The sequence below is a fragment of the Rhodnius prolixus genome, unplaced genomic scaffold (assembly GCF_049639745.1).
Source record: "Rhodnius prolixus isolate KJV_2025 unplaced genomic scaffold, Rpr scaffold_30, whole genome shotgun sequence".
Taxonomy (NCBI): Eukaryota; Metazoa; Arthropoda; class Insecta; order Hemiptera; family Reduviidae; genus Rhodnius; species Rhodnius prolixus.
In genome coordinates, this window is record NW_027411638.1 from 998,674 (window position 1) to 1,024,823 (window position 26,150).

General features: G+C 37.0%; 1 protein-coding gene across 3 annotated transcripts in view; it reads right to left on the reverse strand.

The window, feature by feature from the left end:
* Positions 1-23,627, reverse strand: part of InR (Insulin-like receptor) — a 35,580-nt gene extending 11,953 nt beyond the window's left edge. For 2 of the 3 annotated variants that reach the window (XR_012463186.1, XM_074144051.1), the window contains exons 1-15: positions 23,035-23,627; positions 21,138-21,266; positions 20,218-20,504; positions 18,586-18,720; positions 18,341-18,449; positions 14,802-14,968; positions 13,443-13,638; positions 13,225-13,338; positions 5,418-5,565; positions 4,007-4,221; positions 2,724-2,904; positions 2,297-2,469; positions 2,041-2,211; positions 1,075-1,276; positions 562-647 (exon numbers count right to left, since the gene is read on the reverse strand). Coding sequence is in view for 2 of the 3 variants with exons in the window: in XM_074144051.1 (XP_074000152.1) it covers positions 562-647; positions 1,075-1,276; positions 2,041-2,211; positions 2,297-2,469; positions 2,724-2,904; positions 4,007-4,221; positions 5,418-5,565; positions 13,225-13,338; positions 13,443-13,638; positions 14,802-14,968; positions 18,341-18,449; positions 18,586-18,720; positions 20,218-20,504; positions 21,138-21,266; positions 23,035-23,101 (2,380 nt within the window). In the remaining variant the exon portion in view is untranslated. Of the gene's footprint in view, positions 1-561; positions 648-1,074; positions 1,277-2,040; positions 2,212-2,296; positions 2,470-2,723; positions 2,905-4,006; positions 4,222-5,417; positions 5,566-13,224; positions 13,339-13,442; positions 13,639-14,801; positions 14,969-18,340; positions 18,450-18,585; positions 18,721-20,217; positions 20,505-21,137; positions 21,267-22,523; positions 22,651-23,034 lie in introns of those variants that run through there. The other variant, XM_074144052.1, reaches the window with a different exon arrangement.
* Positions 23,628-26,150: the final 2,523 nt, after the last annotated feature.

A 26,150-nucleotide genomic window follows, 5' to 3' on the forward strand; every position in this document is an offset into this window, starting at 1 on the left:
TGAGTATTTTATGTTTAATTTCTCTTTACCTTTTTAGTAAAAAGTTCTGTAATCGCAGTTAATTTTTCTTACTCCTGTTAAAAGGGAGAACTGAAATCGCAATTTAATTTTGCTATTCACTTACAAATGCCTTCCTATTTCATTCGAAACGTTTTCCCAAGAAAATGGTTCTTGTGAATTGTTTGGGGACCGCAACTATAAGCATTCTTTAAAAAGATTTCTCCTGCGGTAGTTACGGTTCCAACTTAATCATATCAGAATATAATGAATGTTTTGCTTATTCCAATCTATAAAGCAGTTATGTAACTTTGCAAAATAAACAAAAAGGAAAATTTATCCAAAATTTTATGTAACATATAGCGGAGGTTCCTGACTTTTATGAACACATTATCCATTTTGACTATTTTGTGTTTTCTGCCACCTATCAAAATTGGCAGAAGATAGTATCTTACTGCCTCACGCTTCTCGGGCGAACTGAGTTATTGACTCAGAATAATAAATGAGTATTATGAGTAATATAAGTATACATATACATTTAGATTTAGATATTGAAACTCGTACCATCTGTTGGTGCATTATAATCTTTAATTGTCATATTGTCCAAATCACCTTTTTCCAGACTTCTTTTTTTACGAACTGAAACACTCCTGAAATCACGGTTAACACATTTTATCATAAAAGCAACAGTTTACAAATATCTAAACGAAACAAAATTTCTTTTCAGCCATTTTTAATTCTAAATTATAATTTTTTAAAAATTAAAAGCAAAACCAAACAAAACGGTTAGGAATGTAGTTATATTATCCGATTAATATTAATGATTGGATTATTGTCAACAGAGCCTCTGACTTCTCAGACTCGCGCCCACGATCTTGTACGGCAAACTTCCCAAAAAATAGTTTTCAGAATTATGTTTCTAATAAAAAATGATGGATATTATTTGCGCTAATTAGTATCTCAATTTTAGAGATTAGCGCTTGAGTTGTTTTCCATAAAAATAGTTAAATTGTGAAAATCAAACAAAACACATTGACCTTCGTCTTTGGAGAAGTACGAATTAAGCGATAAATTTACCTCTTAACGTAAATAAAATCATGTAAACTGTCTTCCAAATGAATTTCTTTTTCTCGTTGCCTTTTGTCAGCAATTTTTTGAGAACAATTTGGATTTGTCCAAGTGTTTAATTGCCAAATACCACGTTCATCACTATCCTTCTGTGGAAATGGATCTTTCTTACTTATTTGGGTAGCTCCACTTGTGTCTGGCAATGTTATTGCTGAAACAAAGATATAATCAATTATGATGTGAAATATTCACACGACTTTTCCTTACTTAAAAATTTTATAAACGCGAGGATATTATAATAAGAAGTTAGAAGGAAGTCGGGGAAAAATCTCAGAAACCACTTCTGCTAAATTTGCAATTACGGTTAACCGATTTTCTTGGAACTTAAAATAATAGTACTTTTTAGTGTCTATTGTATCCTTTCAATGTCCTGTATTGAGGGACAAATTACAGTTACTCGAGGACAAACTTTAAAACAAATTCGACAATGTGTCAAATAAAAGAGATAAACTTTTAACGAGCATTGCGTAATTTATAGAACATTTAATAAATTTAACTGACACAATAAAAAACTAATGGTAAAATTAATATTAATGGTCGTTATCTAATATGATATCCAACTACAGATTTTTCCTATGAGGTCATCATTAAGAAAATCCGAAAATGCATCAGAAAATTGCGGAACTGCAAGAAATTATGTTGACACGGATCAGTTAAGGTTAACACTGAATTCAGAGTAAATAAAATAATAACTCATTTTCAGAACACTCCGATTACACTAAAAAATACCTGTAGCCTATGTCGAATCTATAACTGCTAAGCTCAACGACGGTCTTTCCAGGAGCATGCGCGAAAAGAGCTTAACTTATCTATACGAATGAAATATTAGCTCTAGAGAGGGCTAAAAGAAAGTAAAAATAAGTAAATATTAATACATCATTAATAATAATAAATCAACCACAAATCAAAACTGACGTTCAAGGCAATAGTTTCTTTGTTCTATGAAGTCTTCGCTGTCCTTCTCCCAGCGAGCACTCACGTTATAATATGTCACATTTCCGTTTGGCTCCATCGGTGGCTTCCATGTTATAATCAGCTCAGAACTTGAGTTGGAGTAGGCCGATAAGCGTCGTGGCGAAGACGGAACTGCAAAAAAGTCACAGAGAAGAAAATGAACGGTCAACTCTCCGAAGGAGATTTTACAATACTTCATACTATAATAACTATTTACCACTCGCTTTTGTACGGAAATATTTAATTGGACTAATGGCTCCAGTCTTCTCTGTAGCAATTGTGTAGGTGCTTACATAGTATGCGTACTGTGTATAAGATTTTAGGTGAGGCAATATCACAGTCTCGGTGGTGTCGAAGCGACCCTCAGAAGAAACGTCCATAACTATCCATCTAACAAAATAATTTACAACAAGTAGTCACCTGCTGGACACCCTGCATGTTAAACTTATAATCGTAAGCTTCAATTTGACCCTAACCCTCATATTTTCCGAAAACGCCACCACAAATAATTGTTTTCTGGAAAAATTATTTGAAAAAAGCGGTAGATCTTAAAAAAGTAGCCAACTCTGCCCTTCTTAGATCATACAAAAAAGTCCTAAAGAATACTAAGACATTAGCAGTAGTACTAGATTCAAATAAGTTACCCATCGCCTCCGCAAGCGTCTCTTCCATCGTACATGGTCACATTCTGAAAGGGTGCCTCAATGTAATGGGCTACATATCCTAGAAGGGTGCGTGGATCATAATGCTCGAACTGCTCCCACACCAAGATCGCACTCTCTGATTCTGTTTTTGAGACGGTAGCATTCAGCACCTTCACATCACCTGTTTACAGAATATAGCGACACAATTACGCAACTACAATCTTCTTTTGAGAGTAAATTATGCATAATGGGACCTGGGTTCAACGTGGTAGACCAAATACTTGACGGGGTAAACTGGACCTGGTTTGGAACTTCCTTGTTAATAAGAAATTAAGTATAAGTACTTATTATACTTAAAAATATATAAGTATAATAATTAATACATAAGTATAATAAGTATAAGTAAGAAAATAACTTGGAAAATAAGAATAATTGTACTCAGTACCTTAGAACCAACTGGATCGGATCTTCAGAAGAGGATATTTGCAGGAGGTATACAAGGACTAATCTAGTCTTTTGTATTGCAACAGGAAAAGCCACAGTCATTAAAGAATTTTTATATTCGCACTAAACGGCGTTATTGAAGTGAAAAGGAATCTACGAAATAAAGCTCCTTCAACTATGAAATAGAATTCCAGAATTAAAATGACAATAACTATGTGGGAAATAATGTGAAGTGACAAATAATTTCCTCCAACGGATAGAGGAAAAATGTGTTGATTCAGTGAAGCACAGGGCAGAACAAAGCCTACTTTATCGTTCATTTCCCAGCACTTTCTTGACCTGGAATCCATTGTCAAGGTCAAAGCATTTATTCAGAAGCTCATAAAGTCTTTTAAAGACGATCAGGTCGATTACTGAAAACTGATTACTTCAAGGATACTTGATCATAGATCTTTGCAGGCATCTTATAATCCATCAATGGCATTTTTTCCCCTCCAAGTTGAAGCAAGGAGCACATACTCCAAAAAGACGGTTAGAGAAGGTCCCTTACGACCCCTCAGAAAAGCATGAAGCACAGTGGTCTTTTTCCTGTGTATCTTTCGCATATGAACTAGATAATTGTTATTCAATGTCAGCTCATCTCAGAGCCTGGAGTTCTACTAAGGGGGCCAAAGAATAAGATGTCTCTTTGTTAAAATTTCAGAACACAGTGGTAAAATGTTTAGCTGTGTTTTGTTTAAACGGTCCAAACTTTTTCCCTCAAACCCGCAAAATCGAATAATTAGTAAAAACAGGTAAGTATATACCAATAATTCAAACACCAATTGAAAAAAACGCACATGCCACTTTATCTCCGTTGCTGTTGCTGGCCACTTCTAGCGGTGTGTACTCAGGTAGACTGGCTATCTCCCGCAAACGGTCAATTTTGGAAAGGCACAGCTTGGGATTGAAGTGAAAGAACAGTCTTCCATTCATAATGTGGAGGTTGTTGTCTCGCTTCTCCCAATCCCAAAGTTCCATAAGATTTTGATTATCTAAAATCACTAAGGCATACCTGAAATTTTTCAGAAAAATAGTAAGGAATGAGATTTTTCTTCAACTAATAAATTAAAACCAAATAAATAATTTTTAGAATGAAAGTAGGCACATCAAAATTAGATAGCATCTGAAACATCAATTTACTGAACAATGCCTCGCAGAGCTTCAATTAGTGATGAAACTGTACTGAAAAAGAGTGAATGAAACAGTTTATGGCCTAGCATCTAAGCTAGAGAATCACTGAAAAACCACCTCCTGGACTTTGCCAGGGACTAAAAATGCAGGTTTTTTTATTTATTTATGTATTTTTAAATAAGTATCGTTTGTCGAAGGCCTGGGGAATACGTCGCAAATGCAAGATTTCTGAAAGTGCAATTGGGAAGGTAGCCTCAGCGAAATTATGCCCTGTCGGCATCCTACACATGGCGATTCTTTGAGCTCTTAGCCCAAACATTGGTGCAAAGGTGCAAGGAAGCTGGCCCACAACTAAACCGCAGACCACCTTTTCTGTGTCCCAAACCAGTCGTTTGACGTAGTAAGGCAAATACTTAATGTTGCAATTGATGTAGCATTCTCTGTCAATCAAATGGTAAACGATAATGGCATCTTACGATGATGTTTATCGCGGCATATCCAGTCACTTAAGTTTTTGTCACTTAAGATTTTTCTACAGGTTTTGTTACAAAACCTTGTGTGATTCATTCGTTAATGAGATGTAAAATTAGTGTTAAGAGAGTTAGGGCTCTTCTGGCGTAATATATCTTAGAAAGGATTAGAGTACCGATTACAATAACCAAGTGGTGTGGAATTCCTTGAATAAAAATTGATTTCCATGAACGGTTTGTGGTTAGTACATTCACCTTTGCTGCGAAACTTTAGGGTTCAAACTATTGACAGTTCTGTTCCAACTTTGTTAAAAATATAAGAAAGTATGTAAAAACTGACTTGGAAGGAAAAGCCAGTACAAAATGGTGACTTAACACCCCAAACTGCTCCGGACTTGACAGAACCTTTGCCTCAACTGGAACTGTTGCTCGGCCATGATTAAGTAATGTTTAGTTCTTTGTTAAGTTGTGTTGGGAAAAGGGACATTAACTGGACCTCGTGCAAGGTTTAGCTAAAACAATGATGTGAAACTCTCGACTTAATGTTTGGAATGAATCTCAAATTGGTGAAATGCTTGTCTCAACTTCAACTTTAAAACATGCTTACTTTGAACTTTCTAGCGTTTCTCCATGGATAATTTTCAAATTTTTCAGAAAATTGAGAGAAATGATAGCAAAAGATCTAACAACTTTCAAATAGCCAGTAATCTCTTCTATCATATTTAAATTATCGTCTAACTCCTTCACTGCGCTACCTACAAAAGAAGAGACTATTACTAAACAAAATATAGTATTGACAGGATGAAGGGAATAGACTGAAGGGTTCACGAAAATTCGGACAGGATATATCGGGAATTTTACTCAAGTTAAGCATTACTGTGAAAGATTGTGGATTGCATTAGTGTGAACACGGGATCTCCGAGTGAGAATCCAATACGCTAACTTCTTAGCTAAGGCTGCACCTATTTTACATGAAACCGAATGGGAAATGCGCTATACAAAATACTTCCAGCGTGGTTTAGAAATATGTGGTACAGGACTTTATAAATGAAAAAATCAGGGTGGCTATCATGTGAAGATGATGAGGCTTTACAGGGAGCTGTCGAGTCAAACTGATCCATAATTATCGTTGCTATAGCCTGTAACACAAATGGACTACGTGTTGAATATATATATATTTTTTTAAATCAAACATGAATAATTTTTTTTTTTAAATATTGTAAAGTTTTTCCCAAAATAAAAAAAACTTTACTTACACAACTAATGCCTGCCACTAGTTATTAAATATGTGGGTTTGATTAAATAATAAAACTCGCTAAAGTTGTAAGTAATAACCTGATTTATTAACACGTTAACATTACTCACATTAACATTTACAAGCAACTAACGCTATTCATTACAGTCACCATTTACAACAGTCACAACAGTTTACTGTTACTTACTCACTTCGTAACGCCACAAAACTGTTCCCCGACTGACCACTGGTCCGCACTGCACCGAATTGCACTAGTCTCAGCTACACTAACACAGCTCTACTCATCAACTGACTAATTGCCCAACTAGCTACCACTGAAGCACTCCGCAACTCTGACTCTCCAAGACTAACTCATAAACTTGACTATAAACTCTAATAACTCCTTAAAACTTGCTTGAAACTCGATTAACACTATGATTGAAACTAGATTGAAAAAACTGACTTCTCCAGCTGTGTCTGCCTCCTTTTAACTGCGTGCCTCCCTCCAACTGGGACTGCCCTCCTCCAACTCTCTGAGCATAAGTTTCCACGCCCTCCTGATGTTCATTGGCTGGAGAAAACATACTGCCACCACCTCAGCTGTGAGCCGCCTCCTCCCATTCTCCGTCTCTCTCCAACTCCGTCTGTCTCCCTCTCACCTGTCAATCACAGGCTGGGAAACACATATGCCACCACCCCAACTGAGGCCTTTCTCTTAGCTGGCTTTTACCCAGGTCACTAACTCCTTGAACAATCTAGCCCTTTCCTTTCTAGTTCAATAAAGACCGGCCCTTTTGTCTACACAGTGGTGGCCTGTTACCGGCTTTAGTCGCTTAACCCCTAGAACAATCTAGGCCTTTCTTTTCTGCCACAAGTAGATACCGCCCTTTTGTTTATGCAGTGGCGGCCTGTTACTGACTTTGGTCGTTCAACCTCTAGAACAATCTAGGCCTTTCTTCTCCGCCCAGGTCAACTTCGTTACACTGCCCCCCTCTTAGAACTGTTCGTCCCGAACAGAAGTCTCCTTCGTGATGTAGGGCAGCAATCGGTCCAAGTGTACCACCTTCATCTTGGATCTGGGCGTGCGTTGAATTCGGTACACCAGGTCGTTGAGTCGTGAGGCAATGGTGTAAGGTCCTTCCCAGTTGTTCTGTAATTTAGGGGATCTTCCCTTCTTGCGTACTGGGTTATACAACCAAACTTTCTCGCCTTCCTGGAACGTTCTTCCGGTGACCCGCATGTCATACCGTGTCTTCATCCGGTCACTTTCCAGTTTTATCCTGTCGCGCACCTTTCCATGTATATCTCTCAACTTACGGCGAAGTTCCGCAGCATAACTATCCATATCCGATTCTTCCGTCTTCGGGCCGCCAAATAACAGGTCACTGGGTAGCCGCAGCTCCCTACCGAACACAACGCTCGCAGGTGTTCGGCCAGTGGTCTCGTGAACGGCCGATCGGTACGCCATCATTATGAGGGGTATATGTTCGTCCCAATCATCCTGATGTTCGTTTACCAACATCCTCAGATGGCCTCCTAAGGTTTTGATGAATCGTTCCACCATGCCGTCGGACTGAGGGTGCAGCGGTGTGGTCCTCGTCTTCCTGACACCGAGGATCTCGCAGACCGTCTTGAACAGATTGGACTCAAAATTCCTTCCCTGATCGGAGTGCAATTCCAGTGGTATTCCAAAACGGCTGAACATGTTGTTTACTAGAGCTTCAGCTACCGTGGACGCGTCCTGATTTGGTAAAGCGTAAGCCTCTGTCCACTTGCTGAAGTAGTCCGCTGCGACCAGAATATAGCGATTTCCTCTCTTGGATTTAGGAAAAGGTCCCGCTATATCGATGGCTATCCTTTCGAACGGCGCTCCCACATTGTACTGTCTCATTGCACCGCGGGTTCTTCGGCTGGGCCCTTTACTTGCTACGCACTTAGTGCAACGTCGACACCAGTCTACAACATCCTCGTGATAGCCTACCCAGTAGAACCGCTGCCTCAGCTTGTCCAGTGTCTTCCTTACTCCAAAGTGGTTTCCGGTAGCACCTCCGTGCATTTCTGTTAGCACTTCTTCCCTCCTTGATGCTGGCAGAATCACTTGATTTTTCTTTTCCCTTCCGTCTGCGCTTTCCCAGGTTCGCAGCAACACCCCATCCTTAATGGTGAGCGAATCCCACTGGGCCCAGTAGCACTTCACGTCTCGACTTCCGGGCGCAATTTCCTCCCAGTCCGGTCTTGACCCATCTTCCTTAAACTTGAGCACTGGTCCGATGTCCTCATCCTTGAGTTGCTCCTCCCTAATCGCCTCAGGGCTCCATTCCACTCCTGGAAGAACGATGGTTCTTTTACATTGGCCCTGCTCCTGTTGCTCCGTCCTGCAACAGTGCTTGCACTCAGGGTTACACGGCCGTCTTGAAAGGGCGTCGGCATTACCATGAAGTTTTCCCTTCCGGTGGGCTATTCTGAATTGATACTCTTGAAGTCTCTCTATCCAGCGTGCTACCTGACCCTCCGGATTCTTGAAATTCAATAGCCAAGTCAGGGATGCATGGTCGGTCCGTAACAGGAACGGTTGCCCATAGAGATACTTATGGAAATGTTCCAGCGTCTTCACGATAGCTAGAAGCTCTTTCCTAGTGACGCAGTAGTTCTTTTCAGCCTTAGAGAGGGTTTTGGAGAAGTACGCGATTACTCGTTCTTCGCCATCCTGTACCTGCGATAGTACACCCCCTATCCCAACCATGCTGGCATCTGTGTCCACGATGAACTCACAACCAGCTCTTGGGTACGCCAAGACTGGGGCTGCTAATAAGGAATTCTTTAGTCTCTCGTATGCTTCTTGGCATTTCGGAGTCCATTCGAAAGGCTGCTCGTTTTCAGTCAACCGATGAAGGGGCCTGGCTATATCCGCAAAACCCTGAACGAATCTCCTGTAGTAGGTACACAACCCCAGGAAGCTTCTCACTTCTCGTTTGTCCTTTGGAACCGGCCACGCACTCACAGCTTCGGTCTTCTCGGGATCCGTTCTCACACCTTCGGAGGAAACAATATGTCCTAGGTATTTCACCTCCCTTCTGAATAGATGGCATTTATTCAGGCTAAGCTTTAAGCCAACGCTGGACAATTTTTCCAACACCTCTCCCAGGTGCTTAAGGTGATCCTTCAGGGTTTTGCTGAAGATGATCACGTCGTCCAAGTATATTAGGCAGGTCCTCCAATGTAGCCCTCTTAGAGTGGTTTCCATCAGCCTCTCAAAAGTCGCTGGTGCATTGCAGAGTCCAAATGGCATTACGCTGAACTGCCACAAGCCGGTACCTGTCGAGAACGCCGTTTTCTCTTGATCTTCTGGATGTATCTCTACTTGCCAATAGCCACTCTTTAGGTCCAGAGTCGAGAACCAATTGGCCTCCGCTAAGGTATCCAGAGTATCGTCTATCCGTGGCAATGGATAGCTGTCCTTCTTCGTGATGTCATTGAGCTTGCGGTAGTCAACACAAAATCTGGTAGAGCCGTCCTTCTTCTTGACCAACACCACGGGAGAAGCCCAAGGACTGCTGGAAGGTTGGATTACCTCTCGTACCTTCATGTCCTCTATCATTTGGTCGACCTCCTGTTGTTTGGCCAACGGAATCCTTCGTGGCGCCTGCTTAATGGGCTGGTGATCGCCGGTGTTGATGCGGTGTTGCACTGTCTTCGTCCTTCCCAGGTCGTGGTCACCGCAGGAAAACACATGATGGTATTTGTGTAATAGCTGCTTAGCTGCTTCCCTTTCCTGAGGTCTCAGATCAACAACTGCACTTTCTGTGAATTCGTCTACGACCCTAGGCCTTGGCGTAGATTGCTCCCTAACCAGATTTGCATTGGGTACCTCAGAGCCGGTTATCATATGGACCTCCTCGCATCTACCGATTATTGTTCCCTTCTTCAGTTTTTGGTCGAAGTCTTTGGTGTTCAAAAGTCTAGCCGGTATTGTATTAGTCTTAGCCGAGATGAGCGTCCGTCCTATGAGTATGCCGTTATCGCGCTGCGAAGCCGGCTCTAACACTCCCAGTACTCCTCCTGGTTTTTCCTCCAATGAAACGGTGGCTATGGTTTCACTGCGTGCAGGTAACACAAGGTCTTCCAATAGCGTTGCTTGTCTTATCACCCCAACATCTTCCTTGGACATCTTGAGTATCGTTTCTTCGTTCCCAATTCGAATGGATCTTTCATCGAAATCCAGGACAACTTTGTGTGAATTCATAAAATCCATTCCCAATATGACCGGATCCGAGATATTCGCTACGACCACCCGATGGGAAATCTGCTTAGTACCCACCTCGATGGTGACTTGGGCTTCCCCTGCGACTTCCATGCTGTCTCCGTTGGCCGTCACGATGAGATACCCTCTTGACGGAGTATGTAGTTTCAAATTCGGTATAAAGCCTTTCCTGACAATAGTATGGGTGGCTCCAGTGTCTACAACCATCTGACAGGCTTTCCCTGCTATCTTTCCTTCCAACAGTAGGCTGCTATCTTCACACTCTAGCCGTGACACCTTTATCTGCGTTGGGGCAAAGGAGAAATGAGCCGGCTTTCGCCCCACTAAGCCGACAGCTCGTCGTTTCCCTGACGGTCTTCTTCTTTTTGTTGATATTTGCGAGACGGAAGTGTGCATTGCCTCTTCACATGTCCAAACTTCTGACAATTATAGCATTTCAGGGAGTTCCTTCTGTTTAGATTAGAGGGCACCAGTCCTCGGATCTCTCGTACGAATCGCTCCAGAACCTCTTCAACTCCGTGGTTCGCACCATCTGTGCTTGGAGCGGCGGGCGTCTTTAAGTAGGTCTGTCTCACCCGAACTGGATCCCTCTGGATGCTCTTCTTTACTGTCTCAAACTCCAGAGCTCGAGCCAGCGTCTCCCCGAGCGTCTTCTGTTTGGCCAACTTAAGCGCCTGCTTTAATTCGGGGTCCTTTAGGCCGTCCGTGAAGGCGTCCACCGCAAATCCCTCCAATAGTTCGTCATCTACCCCAGGAAACGCAGCTCTCACCAAGCGGTAGATATCCGCGCTGAACTGCTGGAGAGCTTCCCCTGGTTGTTGCCGCCTTGTCCTAAACTGCGTGCGGTATAGCTCCTGCATATGCCGGTCGCCAAATCGCCTCTCCAAGTGCCCCGTCAGGAGACCGAAATCCTGTCGGTGAGCCTCTGGAATACTCTGGAGGATGTCCAGAGCTTCTCCCCGCAGCGAAACTATCAAAGATGTTACCTTGTCTCGTTCCGTCCAACTATTTGCAGAAGCTGCCGCATCAAACTGCAGTACATAATTGGCCCACGATGAAGTTCCGTCGTAGGTTGGCGGTTTGATTCGTGGTCCGGCACCGTGCACGGGTCTTGGGCCTTCGTTTTCTGGGTGACCGGTTCCGGCACTCTCCAATCTTTGCCTCACATACTGTTCTACCTCGTCGATTTTCTTCTCCATCTCGGCTTTGCCGTCTCTCATTTCCTTCTGGACTTGATTTACTTCTTCTTGCATCCTACTTATTTGCCTGGTTATATCCCTTGTTAGTTCTTCTTTCATCTTTTCCTGGCCCTTGTTTGTTTCGTCTAGGCGTTTGTTCGTCTCATCTTGGCGCTTTTCCATGCCTTCCTTCATTTCCTTCATCAGTGTCATTAACTCCTCCATGTTCCGCTTCCTAGTACTCACTGGCATATAACACTCGTCTATTTTTCAAAACTTTCCGGCAATTCACCCAACTAGTAAAATCACACTTACTCGTTTAGCGGTTCTACTATATCCCACTTCTGACACCAATGTAAAGTTTTTCCCAAAATAAAAAAAACTTTACTTACACAACTAATGCCTGCCACTAGTTATTAAATATGTGGGTTTGATTAAATAATAAAACTCGCTAAAGTTGTAAGTAATAACCTGATTTATTAACACGTTAACATTACTCACATTAACATTTACAAGCAACTAACGCTATTCATTACAGTCACCATTTACAACAGTCACAACAGTTTACTGTTACTTACTCACTTCGTAACGCCACAAAACTGTTCCCCGACTGACCACTGGTCCGCACTGCACCGAATTGCACTAGTCTCAGCTACACTAACACAGCTCTACTCATCAACTGACTAATTGCCCAACTAGCTACCACTGAAGCACTCCGCAACTCTGACTCTCCAAGACTAACTCATAAACTTGACTATAAACTCTAATAACTCCTTAAAACTTGCTTGAAACTCGATTAACACTATGATTGAAACTAGATTGAAAAAACTGACTTCTCCAGCTGTGTCTGCCTCCTTTTAACTGCGTGCCTCCCTCCAACTGGGACTGCCCTCCTCCAACTCTCTGAGCATAAGTTTCCACGCCCTCCTGATGTTCATTGGCTGGAGAAAACATACTGCCACCACCTCAGCTGTGAGCCGCCTCCTCCCATTCTCCGTCTCTCTCCAACTCCGTCTGTCTCCCTCTCACCTGTCAATCACAGGCTGGGAAACACATATGCCACCACCCCAACTGAGGCCTTTCTCTTAGCTGGCTTTTACCCAGGTCACTAACTCCTTGAACAATCTAGCCCTTTCCTTTCTAGTTCAATAAAGACCGGCCCTTTTGTCTACACAGTGGTGGCCTGTTACCGGCTTTAGTCGCTTAACCCCTAGAACAATCTAGGCCTTTCTTTTCTGCCACAAGTAGATACCGCCCTTTTGTTTATGCAGTGGCGGCCTGTTACTGACTTTGGTCGTTCAACCTCTAGAACAATCTAGGCCTTTCTTCTCCGCCCAGGTCAACTTCGTTACAATATATACAAAATATAATTATTCGCCGTTAATTACGCACTCCAATTATTAGAGGCATCAACTAAATAATCCTGACATGAAATAAATTATTAGTAGTTATACCATCTCCCGAATTATTACGTATTTGTAGTGAAGTCAGTCGCTAGGCAATTTATAATGAAATCGTAGATAAAGCACTCTTTGTATTTAATTGTTAAAAATATACTATAAGTTAAGAATTTACAATTATTTTACAATATTTTACACTGTGGTTCGGTTGGGAGGGGAACAAAAACAAAAAAAAAAAAGGCTTTACTTTAATCCAATAATGCTGCCTCAATAGAAACAAAGTAGTTGCACTGTTAGGTGTCAATTAGCAGTAAAAGTAAACTGAAAATAATTAAGCTTACTGCCTCCTCGTATCTGGATTTCTAGCGAGCCCTTGATCAGCGTGCAACCTTTCATTTTCTGTGCAGATGCAATGTTGTCCACTTTTATTCCAGGACACTCCTTCTTACAAATACCTATTAAAATTAAAAATTCCAATTTTTAATCCCTTTAGATTACGCGCCACAGCATCAATTCGCATTTCACTCTCAATACGAAACATTAAACATCATTAACTTACCTTTGCATGGCTCACAACGAAGTTTCTTTTGTCCATTTATTTCAACTTCTACCTCCAGATAGCCGGATGGGCACTCAAGAACACACTTATCTTTGAATGGTTTCCATGGGTTTGGACGCATATTGTAACCAGTAATTTCTCTAGGTTTTGGCATATCATAACATTCTGATTCGTATACACAACGACGATTTAAATACTGAAAGAAAAATTTTGACTCTTGAACCGTATTATGGTAGACACAGATTGAGGTGGTCAATAATAATATTTACTAAAAAAAACAATTTAGCTTCTTTGAAGCAAGGTCCGTGCCTGAATACGAGCAAGGTATATAGACTGAACATAACCAAGTCAGACAAATAGTCACTTACTCATACACTATGGAAGATGCCTTCTATTCCCTACTATGAAAGGTCATCATTAATTTTAAAGGGTTCGCTTTTCTTGGTATTACTTTTCAATAATGAGTGAGTTTTCAACTTTGCACTTATATACTAGATCGGAAACAAACCCCAACTTACAAATTATACGGTGAAAATGAAAATTTTGTAACATATAATGATGGACTTTAAATTGCCAGCTTCCGACATTTGCACTTAGAATACCATTTCGAGGCCCTTAAGTATTATTATTATAAAGTATGAGAAGATTATATTATCTATTTATTGTATTTAGCATTAACCATGTCACAAGAGTATCAGCAACAAAATAGTATAAAATAGAAGTGAAGTAAATTAGTAATTCAACAAAACCAATCAATGACTAGTCTTCCGGCAATTATTGAAAATTAATATAGGACTACAAATAATTCAAAATATCCTCCCCCCCCCCCAAAAAAAAGAATGAAAGATCTTATTGTTCAAAAAGTATATTAACTAGCATAACTTAAAGTTATTTCGATTTTTAGTTATTAGGATTCTTTTTAATTACGTTACATGCTACTTGAATTCTTTCAAATCTGTAGCTACACAAACTACTTCCATAAAAACCTATTAATGACGATTGAAAAGTGTTTCAAGTGGGTCAATTAGGTTTTAGCAGAATTGTAGCCTTAAGCTTAAGCGTGCCCATTAATGTACCTCATCAGAACAATGTACATCGCTACCATCACTTATATAGTACTGAAAGAATTGTTTAAATTCAAGTTGATGGAAAATCAATTCATTAGAAGCACGACGTTACGAAACAGTGTCTGAATGTCTTTATGAATGAATTTAAATTGTTTTTAAAATTGTTCTTGATGAAGGACTGGCAACGCAAGAGAACCCTTCCCTCGTTTAAATTGGGTCAATTAGAAAGGAATTATTTCGGTATGAAAAAATCGTGGATGCTTCATTTGTGAGAATTCTTTATCGTACTTACCTCGTAGGTATTTGCTGGACACTTGGAAATACACTTGTTCTCGAATAGAACATTTTTACAATTGATACAGTGATCTGAACTCTGTCCATCCTCACAACCTCCCAGACACTGGAGGTGACAACACTTGCCGTCTACATTGCAAGAACCTTCACAGTATTTCGGACACACTATCAACAAAGAGCATCAGACTATTACAACTAAAATGTTATATAATAATATATTTTATTTGCCTAAAGAAAGATACATCTTGTGGCAAGGAGACTGTCCTGCACATGTACAAAAATTTACAAAAATTAAGTTATCTTAAATTAACACATATAAGAATCAGTGGTTTTCTGAAGAGTGTTATGATGCGAAAAGGGAAGTTAAAAATCTTCTTATGTTATGTAAAAAGAATAACTTTAGCCGTGAATCACTTCTGTTATTTTTGGAGGCTAAAAAATATTATAGAAATTTAATTCGGACGGCTAAATCTAATTATGTTTTAAAAATACAATCTTCCTTTAGAGATACGCGTAGTTCTAAAGAATTTTGGCAAACGATACAAAAATTCAGAGGGAAAAAAACATATATGAATGAGATTTCTATTTCCGATTGGTCGAATATCTATAATTCTATTTACCCCCCTAGAACTTTAAGTGATGATAATTATTTTGGTACGTTTGACCCTCAAATGGATTCGGAATTCTCTAGAGATGAACTTGTACGAGTTTTAGCCAACATTAAGGTTAATAAAGCCCCTGGTCCAGACAGCGTTCCAAATGAGGCCTTCAAATTTCTCTCGGATAACTTGATTAATTATTTACTTAATCTTTTAAATAACGTATGGTCCGCTGAAGAAATACCTGCCTCGTGGAGTATGTTGAGAATGAAAATGGTTTATAAAAAAGGAAATCCCAGAGACCCTTTTAATTATCGCGGAATAGCTTTAGTGAACTCATTAACAAAAATTTTTACACAAGTTTTATATAACAGAGTAAGCAATTGGGCTGACGAGAATAAAATTATACCCGAGGAACAGATGGGGTTCCGGAAGGGAAGGGGATGCAGTGATGCTGTGTTTGTGATATCGTCTGCTATAAATATCCATCTTAGACAAAAGGGTAGGGAACTTTATGTGATATTCGTAGATTTCCGCCGTGCCTTTGATAGTGTTTCGCATGATCTAATGTGGGTAAAATTATTTAAATTGGGCATGAGTCCTAAGGTTATCAGGGTTATTAAAAAATTGTATAATTCTGCAAGGATGTATGTTGATAATAACAAGAAATATAAGTACCCTAGGATTGGGAGAAGAGTATTTAACGTATAATATACATATAAATAAACTTAGAATATTTTGTCAGTTGCGGTTAATGGGAAAGAAGGTTAATAGGCTTTTTTATAATGGGACAGCTTATAAGTTTTCTCCAGAGTCGATTTGCCCATTGTGTAATTCGGGTAGATTACAACGGCTGCTGGGCTGGGCTAGTGGAGATGATAGATGTCACGTCTGGAGTTCTCCAGGGGGAAATTCTGAGCCCTTTATTATTCAGTCTGTACCTTTGTAATATTGTAGAGTATTTTACTAGTAGGGGAGCACAGGGAGTTTATCTTAACAACCTCCGCGACCTGTTACTATTACTGTATGCCGACGATTTGGCAATTATTGGCTTCTCGTGGCACGATGTACAGAGGAAACTTAAGATTCTTGAAGATTATTGTAAAGAGAACCACTTAAACGTTAACCATAAAAAAACTGTTATAGTCCCTTTTAAAAGAGGAGGTAGATTAAAAAATTTAAAGAAATTCTTTCTCAATAACTTAGAGATTGAGGTACAAAGAAATTATACATATTTAGGTGTGCCGCTTTACTCTTCAGCTAAATTTGCTAAATCTGCTTCAGATTTTTTAACTAAAAGTTCTTTGGCTATTCCAGGAGTGTTAGATATCCTCAAGTCAGTAAAAAGTGACAGCTGGCAATCAAGCATCAAATTGTTTGATAGTCTTGTGGTCAATGTGCTTTTATATAGTGCAGAAATTTGGTCCCCTCCATATACTGAAATAGTTGAAAGGGCGCAGGTCCGCTTCATTAAGCTTCTTTTGAGTTTGCCGCGTTCCACTCCTGATTTTTATGTCCGCCTTTAATCTGGTAGGATTCATCTGAAATTTAATGTGTTCAAACGGCTGCTGGGCTGGTGGAGGAAATTACTTGCTATGGGTAATGACCGCCTCCCCAGAATGTGCTATGATAGGCTTTTGCAGCTAAGTGATAGCAAAAAGATGCCCTTTAATTGGGTTACTGAGTTTAGTACTTATTTATTCGAGATTGGGGCACAGGATGTCTGGTTGGCACAAGACTTGAAACTGCTTTGTGATAATTACTCTTCCCTAATCGAAGCGTGTAGAAATAATCTTTTATGTAAAGATATCTCTAAGGCAGAGACTTCTCATTACAATATGTATTTTAGAAATATAAGTACCCTAGGATTGGGAGAAGAGTATTTAACGTATAATATACATATAAATAAACTTAGAATATTTTGTCAGTTGCGGTTAATGGGAAAGAAGGTTAATAGGCTTTTTTATAATGGGACAGCTTATAAGTTTTCTCCAGAGTCGATTTGCCCATTGTGTAATTCGGGTAGTTTGGATAGCTTAGAACATTTTGTTTTAGAATGTAAATTATTTGATAATTTCCGTAAGCTCCATATTTCCGAATATGTTAGTGGCGTCTTGGATGTGAATTTAATATTTTGTAACTTGTTGGTACCAGAGTCAGTTTCAAAAATCAATAAAATTTTCTATTATATTTCTAAGGCCCTCAAATTAAGAAATGTTGTGTTAAATCTTCCCTAGAGGCATATCTCTATTTATTTATATTTTTAATACATGCTGAAAGTGTGACAGCTTGTTAATTTTATTTCATTACTTTTTGGTTCTTATTTTTTATTCTTAAGGGTAAATGTTTCTTTTTCTTTTGTTTTTGAATTTGGTTAAACTTGACATTTTGTAAAAAAGAAGAAAAAGGTACGCCAAGGTAGTCAAAACTGCTTTTCATCGTAACGATTTCATTATTATAATATAAGGGTTTCGGGGTTTTCAATTTTCCAGATTTTTTAAAAGGTACCACGACAGTTTTCATCAAATTAACCTCTAGAGCGTTCAGACTACAATATTCATGCAGAATATTTAGTTTCTGTTGAGCATTCCTCTAAAATGTTATATAGCATTCTTACTACTACATTTCCAGCAAATTTTAATTGCTTAGATTCAAAAAATGATGACAAAGCGATTCACTGCTACAAATAGGACACTTTTACGCTATTAACTAATGTCTACCGTCTATGTAACAATAGGGCCGTGATAAAGTTTTTCCGAAATAATATTTCGGATTTTCATTCTTCTTCAGATATTGATACAAGGCCGGCTTGAAAAAAAGGCAGTGCAACAGATTTGGAAGCAAATGGTGAATTAAGAACACCTGAAGTGCAATAAACATCAAATAAAATTTCTTGGCTCTTTAAACTCATAAAATATATTTTCAAGAAATAAAATACCTCTCTGACAATTATGAGTGTTCCAACACAACGGCTCACCACTTCTTGAAGAGTTTGGACAGTTTAAATGGCTTGGACACAAAGGACACTCACTATGTAACTTATTACCCTGTGGACACAGATTTCAGGATAAATAACACAATTAATTAATTCCTTTTGCAATGAATGGTGAATATGTGAACAACCACTTTAGATAAAATAATTACATGCAAGCGATGATGTTACTTTCATTTTAGTTAATTTACCGTAATGTACTCATATTCCTTCCAACCTGGGGCTATTATATTCCAATCTATTGTGTTTACGAAACACAGCATAGGATTCTGAGCAAAATACACAGAGCCTCGAAGAATGTTAGTGAGTGAACTTAATCCCACCTCCTGTAATAAAAAAAAATATAAAAAAATTGAAGATTTATAAATTGGGGCTAGGTATTAAGTTAAAATTGTCTTCAATTGTCTTGGAGAGGTCCAATTGAAAGATACGCCCACTGAAGACCCTCTGAACATCACTATCTAAAATCTTCCTACAAATACTTACTTCATCTTAACGGAAAATCATTTCACAATAGTCAATGAAGTAAATCCAGCCTTACTACTACAAACTAAGTATGTACATCCTGATGGTCCCCATTCATTCCTAGGTTTGGAAACCTGAATAGTAACTGATGCTTAAGGATGAAATATCCTTTCTTGCCATAGAAATATAAATCAAACTTTCAAATTGGGTACCCTGAATATTCAGGGTGAAATGTTCAGATAGTTCCAACGTAGTACGTTAAATTCCGTAAGTGAAACTCGTTACCGCAGGAGAAGTCGAAATATCCACACTTAACTAATAATCTACCTCTGATGATAGATGAAATTCCGAAACCGATCAGAAATACAATAAACATGCCGGCTACGACGGAAAGTAGAGATATTTCCCAGCACTGTGGACCTAACCACATTTTCAACATGTGAAAAATATTTATCAGGCTGTTTAGATACCCAAAAAATCGTCGAAACCACTTAACTGACTTATTTATTAAACGATAGTCCAACTAGATAACCATTATAACTTCAAAATTTCAGATCATAATAATTACACAAAGTATATAAAAAAAATACCAACATAATAAAATGAAATAATTCCTTAAGTAATATGAACATTAAATAAAATCAATATTTGTAACAATGTTTGATGGCCAAGATTTATAAGTAGGCTATAATTACGGTGACCATACGTCCTCTATTTAAGAGGACAGTCCTTTATTTTTCTGCCCTGTCCTCTAACTTTATTATTTTCTAAAATGGGCCTTTTGTCCTTTATTTTGTAAAGTCGGTGCAAAGTTAAAAAAAATTCGAATATTTTTATTGGCGAATATGTGGAGAATGAAAAAACTCAGTTAAAAGGAAACACATTAGAAACATGTATTTCAGTCAAATACAACTTTTAAATGAACTGTACGGAATTTCATGACTTTTTAAAGCGTGAACCGGCGCTATTAAAAAAAAAATTAATTATACTTAATTAATTAAGTTATTAAAGTGTTTACAATGTGCGTGTATGTGTAACAATTAAGATAGTTTAAAATTGTAATGTATGCATTGCTGTATTGTACTACTTTCGTAATCAATGTTATAAACTTGTGAATTTTATAAGGAATTTTTTATTTTCTTCGATATGTCCTTTATTGGCCCCCAAAAAAATATGGTCATTATAGTCATAACTATAATGGGATAAGCCTTCTCAATACGAGTGTGACTTTACGTGAGCACAGAATGAGTAATCAGGATTTAATTAATATAATACACTTTGAGTCACTAGAGGGCACCCTCAATTCAAACACCTATTAACCATTTAAGTACAGTAAAAATAATAAAAAATACACAGACCTGTAGATTCAGCATTTCGAAGACAATCAGGGCATAGTTTAGAAAGAGTATGTTGCCTCTGATTACCGATAGTTTTGGAAACAACGTGCCAATTGATTTTAAACCATTCACCCGATACAGCAGTAGATAACCTGTTATTTCTTTCAATTCAGGAAATGTAATATTTTTGAAGTCAGATTCGCTGACGTCGTCTATAAGTACAATGTTGACAAATCCTTCGACAACTCTGCATCCTTTCAGCTGAGAAAACATTTCTACTGAGTTCCTGATGTCAAGACTTGGGCAAACTGCGAACAGAATTGTGAATATTATTGAATTACTATTTTGTGATATTGAGGTTATAGAAATATTAAACTGTAGTAAAAGTAAAGTGAAACGCCTATTTTACCAAGCGGGGATTAATGTCTAACTACCAATTAAGTCACCGTGGACTGTAGTATTTGGCGAAGAAAAAAAAATTTAATATGCGCTAAATTTAGGTGTTTTAAATTTGCTTGGAGCCAATATTACCTTTACTAATGGATAGAATAAAAAAACAACTTCTACGGTTTAATACCCGTCTCATTTGAAAAAAAAATATATTAATCTTAAGATTCTGTAGAGAGTTTTTATACATATTAAACAATTCAACTAGAATTTTTGAGCATTTTTAGCAAACCCAGACTGTATCTACCGGTATATATGTACTATTTCACTGCAACTACTATTTACATCTGCTGATGCTACCGTGATTATTTTCTTCGAAGAGGAAGTTTTTCTTGATCTGCGAACTATTTGACGCTGGTTTTAACAATTGTACAATGGTGTTATGGCATTGTATAAAAAACGGATTGAGTGACGGTTTTCCAGTCACAAGTATTCGAGTTTTAGAAAAAGGCTTAATTACGCAATATAATAAGCAAGCTATAAAATAAACTTACTACCAGGTTCCTGACGAATAGTAACATTAGAAGCAGGTTGAAGCGCAGCAGCAGACCCACAAACTATCATGAAAATCATTACAATCGATAATACCTCGTGCAATCCTTTTCGAGTGTACATTACTTCACCTGCAATAACCACCACAAAAAACAATAAATTTGAGGGCACTACGAGATTATTTATGAATTGAAAAAAAAAGCTAAGATGAAAGAGATTAGTTCAGCGGGATCAAACCATTAACTTACTCTTGTCCGTCTTAATCACATAATTTCCTGACATATTAATCCTCTAAGAATTAAGTCTAAATAGAGTATGGTCAACCTTCTCGGTACAGAGAACAATACCAGTAAAGGAATCGGAAGGTAACTATTTGTGGCAATATGTCCTATGGCTTGGGGCATCCGTCTTGAATGTGTATTCATATCACAAAGTTTCCAATTTGAACATAACCTTTAACAGTTCATAAAAACCAACGTTCAACAGTAATGTGTCTAGAGCAGGTTTGGCCAATAAGTCAATAATTGCTGGTCGATCACAGCCGACAGGAGATGATCTAAACGCGCAACCGTAACGTAGTCGAGGCTCACAGAAACAAACATTCGTCTTTAAAATTGTTTAATATCCATTGTAGTAATTTTCCATAAAAAAGTTTAAATTCCAAAACTGAAACGTATATTAAGTATTTGATTGCATTCCTTGAGACAAAAGTCAGGATCTGTCACCTGAAAAAAACCCTACTTATTTATATATCCACTATGATTTATGTATAACTGGAAAGGAAAATTATTTGTGTCTCCCTTCTTCAAAAGAAGAGCTCATTAATGTAGTCAAACGAAATATATATAAGATTTTTCCTACTTTGACATATTTAATGTTTTAATAATAAAGTATGATTTGAAAACGTAAAAAAAAAAAATTAATTCAACACTCACTATCAGTGCATGGTAAATGAATCAGAAATAAGGATATTTAGCAATTATTATACATATATATAAATATATACTCGCAATTTTATTAGTGGAAACAAAGTCTATAATATATGCATGATCATTGTCAAACCTGGAAATTTAAAACTATTTAATAGTTAAAAAGTGATTGTTTAAAGTAGTAAGACTTATTGCGGTCAGTTGTGAAAAACAAATCGTTCCAAGACTGTAAAATAAAAGTATCTTGCAACTAATTCTTGTCAACTTTAATTTAAAAAAAAACAAAAAAAACAGGAAAGTAAGTACAAGTGGAGAGCCTTGATAGATTTTAGGGTTGGTCATTTTAATGTGATGAAGGAGCTTCCACAGAATGGACCAACCTAATTACACTTGATAAGAGGAATGTTTACATTTAACTTTCAGAACTTGATTTAGAATTTTATTTCTATGCTTACTGACTTTTTTTTTTTAGGATGAATCACAATATCTCAAGGTAAATTTCCCAACGTTTCAAAATTTTTAACGTCAGTGGTGGAACAGCACGTGAAGAAATACAGATATTTCGTTTTAGTCACACTGTTACATCTAAGCATGGATACTACTATGCGCAACACTGTGGAGAGAAAGGAAATAATAACTAAAGGAGTGCTGACGAAGTTGGTTCGAACTCCTGGTTACCTCTATGATCCTTGAACCGCTTATGCATCAAATATCGCGACTAGCCTTTGCTCGTCAACACCTCATTTTGAATGGCGCATCAGTAGAAAGACATATCTTTAAGAAGTCTAGTTTCTACCTTTGATCCTTACAGTCGCCAGACGGGTATTGATGGGTTTTGAGAAGGCCAGGGGACTTTTCACCTACAGTTTCGTTCTAATAATTCGCTAATACAATTTCTTTAGAATAATACGGAAAAAAGCAAAACACTGATTATAATATAGTAATTTAACATGAATTAATTTATACATACCTATCCGTGAAACTATGAAATATAAAGCTGCAATTAGTATTTTCGACAGGATACAAGCATCTTCCATCTTCCACACCTTAGAAATAGCTACATTGTTAGTAGTTGAACTGGACACTTTCTCACAGATCACAGGTCTACATTTAAAGTTGATACAGAGAATAAAAGAGTTACAGGCACAAACTAATGTACACCTATTAGTCTTCAATGGACCCACTTGACCCTCATCTAACAAGACAACGTACACAGTAAGTTAATGCACTCTAAATTCGTAAATATCGTTATCATGAACACTTAAGACTTGTGTTGTCATAATATATAAGCACTGTATATGGTATTTTTCTGAGTATTCAGATAAAAAGTATTCCCGTTTTATACTTAACAGAAACTACGTGTCTGCGCTCCAAATGGTCAAACGATCCTAGCGCTATTAAAAATTCTAAAAAGATTTATGATTTATTCTAGGTGTAAACAAATATTACAAATTTAGTGAGTTAGCACAATAAATTGAAATTACTACAAAAAACAAACATCCACAACCATGACCTCAACGTTGTCATGGAAACTAACTTGGCCCCTCGGACCAAATCTACGACTTGTCTTTAGAGATAGAGGCTGTATCAGTTGCAGGACAAGCAGTGCCAAAACGGAGTATTTTCATCAGAAATATCAGTTTTGAGAACTCATAGGTCCAAAAAAGTTGTTACGAGAAAATTATATGCGTTTAGCAAACAAAATATCTAAAAAACCGAAGGAAGCTGAATCTTTATGTATCAATTGGATCCTACAGCGGAACCCAATTTAACTTGCGATCAAATCCTACAAGAATTTTTATCTGGGGGGGGCGAAAGGTTCTAAAGAATAATTTAATTCAGCGTTTCCCAACCAGTGGTACGCGACAAACCACCAATAATGGGGTATCAAAAAATTAAAAAAAAAAATATTTTTTTACCGCAATGTAGAAAAATGTTGGCTCTATAAAAAGAATAAAGTGCAATGCTCAAATAATCACAGTACATGAGATATACAAAATTAAATTTTTGACGTTTTCAAATTCGTTTCGAAATATAATTAACTTCAAACATTTATATCTCTTATAGTAGTTTACCGAAATGTAGAGAAAAGTTAGGGGTATATTTGGTACTAATTGCTATGTTCTAGAGGTAATAGTTAACGAGATATTGAAGGTAAAAAATTTTAAACGTTTGCAAATTCATTCAAATTTCAAACGTTCATATCTATTTTGTGATTGTTAGTTTTCAATTATTTTTTTAGCAAAATGTAGAAAATAGTTAGCTTTATATGTGGTATGAATGGCAATGTTATAATGATAATAGTTCAAGAGATATTCAAGATTAAATTTTGTACGTTTTCAAATTCGTTTCCGAAATCCATCAAATTTCAAACGTTTATATATCTTTTTGTATTTGTTAGATATCAATGATTTCTTTACGGAATTGTAGATAAAAGTTAGCTTTATGTGTTGTACAAATGACAATATTTTATTGATAATAGTTCAAGAGATATTCAAGATTAAATTTTGGACGTTTTCAATTTCGTTTCGAATTCGGTGCAATTTTAAACATTTATGTCTAGTTTTGTGTTTGTCAGATTTTAATGAATTCTTTACCGACTTGTAAAGAAAACACGTGTGTATAACTGGCACAAATTGCAATGTTCTAGTAATAATATTTAACGAGATATTCAAGGTTAAATTTTGTTGTTTTCTAATTCATTCAAATTTCAAACGTTTATATCTCTTTTTGTATTTGTTAGATATCAATGATTTCTTTACGGAATTGTAGATAAAAGTTAGCTTTATGTGTTGTACAAATGACAATATTTTATTGATAATAGTTCAAGAGATATTCAAGATTAAATTTTGGACGTTTTCAATTTCGTTTCGAATTTGTTCAAATTTAAAACGTTTATATCTTTTTTCATGTTTATCAGATATTAATGAATTCTTTACCGCATTGTAGAGAAAACATAGGTGTATAACTAGCAAAAATTGCAATGTTTTAGTAATATTAGTTAACGAAGCATTGAAGCTTAAATTTTGGAGGTTTCAAATTCATTCGAATTTCAAACATTTATAAATCTTTTTGTATTTGTTAGATTTCAATGATTTTTTTACCAAAATTTACAGAAAAGTTAGCTTTATATGTGGTATAAATGGCAATGTTTTAGTGATAATAGTTCATGAGAAATTTGAGTTTAAATTTTTGTCGTCTTCAAATTCGTTTCTGATTCGTTAAAAAATAAAAACGTTTATATCTTTTTTCGTGTTTATCAGATGTTAATGAATTCTTTTCCGTCTTGTAAAGAAAACATGAGTGTATAACTGGCACAAATTGCATTGTTCTAGAGATAATATTTAACGAGATATTGAAGGTTAAATTTTGTTGTTTTCAAATTCATTCAAATTTGTAACGTTTATGTATTTTTTATTAATATTTATTTGCAGCTAAGAGAATAGAATAGTAGTGAATTTATTGTTCATGTAAAATTCAGAGGGTTTTCGCTGTTAGCTTACTCCAATAAAATATATTTTTATAGTGGAACAAAGTTCGGTACTGAAAGTTCTAATTTTATTTAACAAAAACAATTCCAATTAATACAAACAGAAGATAATACAAATTCTGACAACACAAACATGAAATAAAAATACTGACACGGTATTTAATTTATTCAAGTACTTAAAAAAAAATAAATAAAAAATAAAATAAATTACCACTTTCTACTTTTCTTTCAGTGAATCTTTTTCCATTTTATTTGAAGAAATTTTTTAGTGTTTTTATTTTTTTAAACTTTACATATCACTGCAACAAATTTAATATTGAAATTGCTTCATGTTGGAAATGTTCCTATTTGGCAAATAAACAACTGAAGTACCTGTTACTAAAAAGTTGGAGTTAGTTGCTGGGTGTGTACCTACATAGATAGATCAAGATAGTATTCAAGCGAACCCACATATATATGCACTGATAACTAGTGCCGATAAATATGCAGTTTTGATTTTATATAAATTTAAAGATGTCAAAACAATTTAAAAGTTCTATAATTTAATGACATTCCATGATATTGATAAAAGTGAACTCAATTGTAATTTTTCAAGT